General features: G+C 39.7%; 1 protein-coding gene across 1 annotated transcript; it reads left to right on the plus strand.

The window, feature by feature from the left end:
- Positions 1–393: 393 nt before the first annotated feature.
- Positions 394–5674, plus strand: LOC140064476 (keratin, type I cytoskeletal 47 kDa-like). The gene is made up of 8 exons (XM_072111406.1): positions 394–855; positions 1046–1128; positions 1637–1793; positions 2069–2230; positions 2521–2646; positions 2788–3005; positions 3591–3661; positions 5441–5674. The coding sequence occupies exons 1-8, from the start codon at positions 460–462 to the stop codon at positions 5539–5541; spliced, it is 1314 nt and encodes a 437-aa protein (XP_071967507.1). The 5' UTR covers positions 394–459; the 3' UTR covers positions 5542–5674.
- The last annotated feature ends 2772 nt before the right edge of the window (positions 5675–8446 follow it).

Consider the following 8446-nt stretch of genomic DNA (forward strand, 5'->3'; position numbering starts at 1 on the left):
TTTTGGTAACTGTTTTTGAACACATACATTGTTCGAAGAGAAGACTTCAATCTTTGAAAATAACAAGTTTCAAAAAAATAAAGACTTGTGCACTAGAAATGTCTTCATTTTTAAGAAGCCATTACCAAGTGTCAGCAACATTGCCTTAGGCTGCACACAGAGTAAACAGACTTGCAAAAGCCAAGGGCAAGCAATGGGGGAAATACTTTCAAAGAAAAAAATAAAAGAATTTCCCACACCCAATTCAACAGACACATTATACTGACAAATTCCCCCAAGGTGTTATAATAATTTTATGAAGGAAATTTGGGGTAGGCTCAGAAACAGGTGTTCACTGTGGATGTTTTTTTACTCTAACGCCCATTAAAGGTTGTATATATAGAAGCAGAGACCATCAACAGTATCCACACTCTCTCTGCTTCTTTGAAGAGATCAGACCTCCAAAACCAAATATTCACCATGACCTCCTATCGAACAAGTTCTGCATCATCCTATCAAGCTTCAAGCTTATCTGGGGGATTTGGAGGTGGCTTCAGTAGTGGCAGCTTTGGAGGAAATTTTGGAGGAGGCTATGGTGCTGGATCCAGTGCTGGCTTTTCCTTTAGCTCTGCTGTTGGATCCAGTGGTGGATTCTCTTCTGGTGGAGTCTTCGGTGGAAGTGAAAAGCAGACCATGCAAAACCTAAATGACCGCCTTGCTTCATACTTGGAGAAAGTGAGAGAACTTGAGGCTTCAAACGCTGAGCTAGAATTGAAAATCCGAGAATGGTACGATAAAAGAATTAGTGGTGGGGCAGATGCAGCTTCCAAAGACTACAGCAAGTACTATGAGATTATCAGCGACTTGAGGAACAAGGTACAGTCCCATTGCATTTCAGTTAAAGACTTGTAGTTGTAATTTAATAACTATTTGTGCTGTAGTTATCCCATTTGGTGTTATGGCCATTGTTATCATGTACCTTTTATTGACTATTATTATCCAACAAAATGTTTTGAAACATTTGATATATTTAATTTTCTAAAACTTCTTGTTTTGTTTTTAAAAGATCTTTGGAGCCACCATTGAGAACTCCCGTGTTGTTCTGCAGATTGACAATGCCAAACTGGCAGCTGACGACTTTAGACTGAAGTAAGTTCAAGACTTTATAATAGTCTATAGTAATAGTTTGAAAATATTATATTAAGGATATAGAGTTGTGGAGGATGGGATCTTTGCTGACCAAATGCATGATGGGTATGAAAAGTAGTTATAGGAGGGATGGTAGGATCAGCAGATATCTACTATGACTAAATGATTCTTGCAGAAGCATATGAAAAGAAGGTCTAATCTTAAAGGGAAGGTTGATGTTAAAAATACACAGTATGTACTGTTGGTAAAAATTTTAAAAAACCACGGAGGAAATGCGTGAATCATAGTAAACATGTGGCAAATGAAGTAACTAGTTCATAACTCTAAGTGGCAAGGCGTCAATGCTAAATCTGTAACAGGGTACCTGTCATGTGCCATTCACAATATTAGAATCAGACCTCCAGGACCTCAGTGTGAATGCTTCTTCTACCCCACCATTGCTTTTCTCCTAAAATAAAGAAATGATTATGGAAGACCTTCTTAATACATACACATTTTTTTTCATAAGGTATGAGAATGAGTTGGCTCTTCGCCAGTCTGTTGAGGCTGATATCAATGGACTCCGCAGAGTTTTGGATGAGCTGACCCTGTCTAGAGGAGACCTGGAGATCCAGATTGAGAGCTTGAGTGAAGAGTTGGCTTACCTGAAGAAGAGTCATGTTGAGGTAATATTCTCTCATGTAACCAAATGTTCAATGTAAACATCTTCATTGAATGGAAGATGGAAGATACAGTCATCAATGGACTGTATCTGGTTTAACCAGGACCCACAGAGCGTAAAGCATTGTATACCTCATTCATGAATTTCTAGAGCTTTGTAAGAACTTTACCTTTAACATAAGGTCTGTTTTTTTTAACTTGTGGTCCATGACAAAATGTACTACCATAGAAACACTGAGGAATGTTTAGTTGTAATAAATAAGTTGTGTATGTTTTCTAGGAGTTGAGCATTGCAAGAAGCAGTGCTGGTGGCCAAGTCAACGTAGAATTAGATGCTCCTCAAGGTGTGGATCTCACTAGCATTTTGAATGGCATGAGAGAAGACTATGAGGCACTGGCTGAGAAGAATAGAAGGGATGCGGAGGCATGGTTCAGCCAGAAGGTGAGGTGCTCAAAGCATTTTTATATACAATTTCAGTACCAAAATAGTTTGCTATATATCCATGTCAGTTTTATGCAATATTATTAGTAGTAGTCATCCCAAAGTCATAGTAGTCATCCCAAAGAGATTTCAGTTCATTCAAAATTTGACCTTTACTTATCTAGAAATCTTCTTAAATATGTAAACCAATATCTTTCTGTATTGAAACCATTCCTTTCATCCATCCCATAATCTAACATCTTCAACAGCCATGATTCATTTTTGTATGATTTATTAATTTTTTTCTTTAGAGCAATGAACTGAAGAAAGAGATTTCAGCTGGTGTGGAACAAGTACAAACAAGCAAGAGTGAAATCTCCGAACTCAGACGTTCCCTTCAAGCCTTGCAGATTGAGCTTGAATCACAGTATTCTTTGGTAAGTGAACTGAGACAGAAGACATCAATTTAGACAGATATATTGTACACATGTTAAACCCTAAGACAACGATCAGTTTTCATTAAATGAACTTAAAAACATTATGGATTTTCTGAATTTCTAAAATGTGTTTGCTTTTAGAAAAAATCCCTTGAAGGCACTTTGGAGGAAACAGAAAGCCGTTATGGAGCCCAATTGCAGCAGCTCCAAGTTGCCATTAATTCTGTTGAGGAACAGCTGATGCAGATCAGATTTGACATAGAAAGACAGAGCCAAGAGTACAGAGAACTTCTTGATATCAAGACAAGGCTGGAAATGGAAATTGAAACATACCGCCGCCTGTTGGAAGGGGAGCTAGGGTAGGCACAAAATATGTACCAGAAATGCTGTGGTTTCCATTTACAGTGAATATCTATAAGATCTTAAGCCCCAGTGCTCAATATTATTAGGCTTTTAGCTAATGGTATTCTTCTCATGTGGCAGAGGGGCTTATGTGTTAGGGTTTACTGTAAAATTTAAATACCATTCAGCTGTGTCCCTGTATATACCATATCTTTTTGCAATCTGAGGTTTTCGATGACAAAACTGGTATCTCTTTCAAAGTTCCAAGTTCAGCCCTTCTACAAAACTCCTGTGAAGAAAATTTCCCATTTTATGCGGCCATTTTTTAATCTGCAATGGAATGCAATAATGGAATTTAATTCGGTTCAATGCCAACAAGACCATACTTTGCGTTCTGTTAAGCATCAACAGCTGATCAGGGGTGTGAGGGGGGAATCAAGTGTCCAACCCCAGATTTTCTTTATATTTTACTATGCTGAGTATATGTCATCAATATAACATTCCCCAGAATGGGTTTCTCTCAGTTACTCTCAACAATAACTTTTGCCGTCCAAAATGAACATCACCATTAATATGAAAGTACTATTTTATTCTATCAACAGACAATTTTCCAGCTCATACTCAAGCCAGACATCAACAACTGTGAAAGCGGAATCAATAGAGGTGAAAAAAGGTAATATAATGACTTCTTGCTTCTTCTATTCCTTTTTACAAGCTGGAAATGAAATGGACATAAGATTTTAAAATGTGACTGCATTTCATTGAAAAGCAGCGTCACTCTTGTCTGCAGTCCAGTCCATTCTGGTTAATGTGACAGAGCTCCAAATCCAGACACAGAAAATGTGGTAATTGTGTTATGCTGATAAGCCTATGCTTTGTAATCTTATAGAAATAAGCCTTTACAGAGTAACTATTTTTAAGCAATATTTGTCCATTAATAGTACAGTTGACATTTATGTCTCTTATGACCTCTTTCCTTCTATACTGCTTAGTCTAATGTTTCGATTCGTCTTCAGCAAAGACAAAATACACTTCAAATGTCAATGGCAGGAGAGAAGTTGAGAAAGTGGGGACCAGTAAGAGGCGCAAGCAGACAGGCATGCTGCATCTGACAAATTTTAGCAATAATCATGCAGATTTTAGCAGTACTGAGCAGTATAGATGTGTCTATATACGGTATGCATTTATGCACACACTGGGGCACATTTACTAAGAACAGTGCAGTGTGTACTATGTGCAGTTTGCCTGTGTAGTGTGCAGGGGGCGCCAGATTCAGGATTTCTGGCACCCATTCTTCATGAATCTGGCACCCCTGCACTGCCCCGACAGAGTGCACCACTTTTGCTTCGTTGCACCTTTAACATGACACAATTCTGTCGTATTTTGCATACGGAGCACCGGAACGGCCCCTCCATTGCAGAGATTTGTGTTGCATGAAGAATAGTGTAGCCGCGACACAAAGCGGCTCCATGCGGCACAAATGTGCCACAGGGACTTCTTAAATACCTGTGCAAGCAGTTTGCACTGAAAACAACGTGGAAAGTCTGACAAAAAAAACTGGTGCACGGCCCTTAGTAAATGTGCCCCATAGTGCTGCCTTCATGCATTAGTCTGTCTGAAATGCAGGATACTGATTCAACTGGACAAGGGCTGAAGTAAGAGGAGCCACAGCTCTAATAAAGCAAACAAGAAAAGAGAGCAATAGCAGGAAAGTGCCTGCAATAAGATAATAAATGGTTATTAATGAATGCTATTACACCTATAGAAAAGAACTTACTTAACATTACAGGTACCACCTTAAGCACTGGTGAAAAAGATATCTTACTTTTATCTACTCCATGTGGCCTCTCTCTCTCCCTTTCTCCTCTGTTAGTCATATAAGACCACTCCAGGAAGTAAACTAAGCAGTTTAGCAGGGAGGATACTGGTTGATTACATGACATAGAGGTATTTTCCTCTATGATACACAGTTTCTTATATTCTCTCAAGCTATTCATTAAAAAAATATCAGTAAGACAGTAACCCTTTAAGAAGACTATAAAAATAGTAATACAGTACAGGCGTTCCCCTACTTAAGTACACCCGACTTACAGACAACCCATAGTTACAGACAGACCCCTCTGACCTCTGGTGAAGCTTTCTAAATGCTTTACTATAGTCCCAGATTGCAATGATCAGCTGTAAGGTGTCTGTAATGAAGCTTTATTGATAATCCTTGATCTCATTACAGCAAAAAATGTTTAAGCTCCAATTGTCACTGGGGCCAAAAAATTTTTTGTCTGGATCTACAATTATTAAATATACAGTTCTGACTTACATACAAATTCAACTTAAGAACAAACCTCCGGACCCTATCTTGTACGTAACCCGGGCACTGCCTGTATATGGTTATATCTTTTACACAAAATAAAGTATTATCATACGAAAGATTTACAACACCATTTTATTACAGACCCAAGCAAAAGCAAAAGGGTGAAGACCATTATTGAAGAAGTTGTGGACGGAAAGGTGGTTTCTTCTTCTGTCAATGAAATTGAAGAGAAGATCAACTAAGAAGACAGAGTGATATGTTAACCTTCCAGAAATGGTGTTTTTGGTTTCATAAAGTACAACCCTTCACTATTACTTACAGAAATTAATGAAATGGGAAACTGTATCTGATTTAATAAAGCTGTCTGCATAGTTATCACATTGCTTGAGTCTTTTTATTTTTCTTGAATGTTTCAGCAGTGTAGATTACATCATTTGGATAAAGCAGAGGGTTCTCTAGAGGGAACTGCGCTGTGTGTATGTGTAACCATACCAGAAAGACTGCACAGAACCCTACAGTCTGCAAATTACCATCTAAATCATAACCAAAATTGCAATAGCAGCGCTTGCAGGGGGGCAAACACTGGTACGATTGATTACTTGGGAAACTTATGGTATAGTACTTGTCAACACATTGGGGCACATTTACTACGGGTTTTGCACCAGTTTTCTGATGGACTTTGCACTTTATTTCAAGTGTAAACTGCTTGCACAGGTTTGAAGAAGTGTCTGCACCACAAATGTGTCACACGACCGTGCAGCTGCCACCATGCTACACAAATTAGGGGGTATTCCGGCGCTCAGTTGGACCATGCGCTAGATTTTAACATGCAAAGTCTGTTGCACGCCTAATGTTAAAAGTGCACCAATAAAAGTTGCACATCTGGTTGTAGAAAATAAGGGAGACCCTATGTCATTTTTTTAAAAATAATAAATAATCAAAAAAAATGACATGACGTCCCCTTACTTTTTACAAACAGACAGCTACAATAAAGCAACTACAGCCTGGCATTACTGTGGTGGAAGAGATCACTGTTTTGGGCCTTTTCCAAACCAATAATACCAGCCTGTGACCGACCCAGTACCCAGCCATCACTGGATGGTTAGGTACTGGATTGTACCCGGCTCTTCCCGGCACCCCTGGTGGTGGTGGGTAACGGGGTAATGAGCAAGGTGGTTGTCAATAGTCTTTTCAGCAACTAACACAAAGCCATTACTAAGAGGAAATTCCAACTCATAGTAAAAAAAAACACAACCGGCGGGCGGTCGCGAACCGGTTAACATATCTAGGTGATTTTGAGAATGTTTTCTTGTGACGCATTGTACTTCATGTTAGTTATAAAATTTAAGTGATAAGTTTTGGGATTCGTTCTGAAAAAAAGTGAAAATTTCGCAAAAGTTTGTAAAAATTCTTCATTTTCCAAGTTTGAAATGTTCTGCTTTCCAGACAGGAAGTAAAACTACCCAAAAAGCTTGATAATTAACATTTACAGAATATCTGCTTTATGTTGGGATGATATTTTATGCGTCCTGTCATTCTTCTAGGATGTTATGAGGCGCAGAACTTTAGGTGCAATTTTTCTCATTTTCATGAAAATTGCCAAAACTCACATTTTGAGGGACAACTCATCTTCCAAGTGACTTTGAAAGGCCTAAATAATAGTAAAACGACATAAATTACCCCACTATAGAAACTTAACCCTTCAACGTATGTAAAACAACTTCTATTAAGTCCATTAATAGAGATGAGCGAACATGCTCGTCCGAGCTTGATGCTCGGTCGAGCATTAGGGTACTCGAAACTGCTCGTTACTCGGACGAATACTTCGCCCGCTCGAGAAAATGGCAGCTCCCGCCGTTTTGCTTTTTGGCGGCCAGAAACAGAGCCAATCACAAGCCAGGAGACTCTGCACTCCACCCAGCATGACGTGGTACCCTTACACGTCGATAGCAGTGGTTGGCTGGCCAGATCAGGTAACCCTGGGATAGACTAGCCGCTGGCCGCGCTGCTCGGATCATTCTGTCTCTGGATGCCGCTAGGGAGAGAGCTGCTGCTGCTCAGGGAAAGCGTTAGGGTGTTCTATTAGCTTACTGTTAGGCAGGAGTGATTCTCAAAGAACCCAACAGCCCTTCTTAGGGCTACAATAACGTTCTACTTTTTTTATTTTAATTTGCATATTTTACCATTTTGTGAGGAATTAGCAGGGGGACTTGCTACCGTTGTGTTTAGCTCTTAGTGGCACACATATCCATAGCAAAGACCGAAGTGGGAAAATTCAGTAGGGGTTGGATTTCTATTAGGCAATAACTCAGTGTCATCTCATCTGGCATAGTACTGTGCTTCCTTTGATACTTGGCTAGAAAATAGCCATAGGAGAATACAAACAGCTTCTTGAAGCCTACAGTAGCGTTCTATATATTTGATTTCTGGTTGATCTGCTGGTGGCTGTAGTTTCTGCAGTGCATGTACTTGCCAATTCTGAGCAATTTGTAGTGAGACTTGCGACCGCTGTGTTCTGCGCTTAGTGGCGCACATATCCATAGCAAAGGCTGAAGTGGCAAAATTCAGTAGGGGTTGGATTTCTATTAGGCAATAACTCAGTGTCATCTCATCTGGCATAGTACTGTGCTTCCTTTGATACTTGGCTAGAAAATAGCCATAGGAGAATACAAACAGCTTCTTGAAGCCTACAGTAGCGTTCTATATATTTGATTTCTGGTTGATCTGCTGGTGGCTGTAGTTTCTGCAGTGCATGTACTTGCCAATTCTGAGCAATTTGTAGTGAGACTTGCGACCGCTGTGTTCTGCGCTTAGTGGCGCACATATCCATAGCAAAGGCTGAAGTGGCAAAATTCAGTAGGGGTTGGATTTCTATTAGGCAATAACTCAGTGTCATCTCATCTGGCATAGTACTGTGCTTCCTTTGATACTTGGCTAGAAAATAGCCATAGGAGAATACAAACAGCTTCTTGAAGCCTACAGTAGCGTTCTATATATTTGATTTCTGGTTGATCTGCTGGTGGCTGTAGTTTCTGCAGTGCATGTACTTGCCAATTCTGAGCAATTTGTAGTGAGACTTGCGACCGCTGTGTTCTGCGCTTAGTGGCGCACATATCCATAGCAAAGGCTGAAGTGGCAAAATTCAGT

This window comes from Engystomops pustulosus, chromosome 6, assembly GCF_040894005.1.
Source record: "Engystomops pustulosus chromosome 6, aEngPut4.maternal, whole genome shotgun sequence".
Lineage (NCBI taxonomy): Eukaryota > Metazoa > Chordata > Amphibia > Anura > Leptodactylidae > Engystomops > Engystomops pustulosus.

What these genes read in the sequence shown, in the direction of transcription:
- LOC140064476 (XM_072111406.1), top strand. Translation starts at nt 460, where the DNA reads ATGACCTCCTATCGAACAAGTTCTGCATCATCCTATCAAGCTTCAAGC. An exon ending in GCTGACGACTTTAGACTGAA is followed by an intron (nt 1,129 to 1,636) that starts GTAAGTTCAAGA and finishes TTTTTTCATAAG; the next exon opens with GTATGAGAATGAGTTGGCTC. An exon ending in AGGCATGGTTCAGCCAGAAG is followed by an intron (nt 2,231 to 2,520) that starts GTGAGGTGCTCA and finishes TTTTTTCTTTAG; the next exon opens with AGCAATGAACTGAAGAAAGA.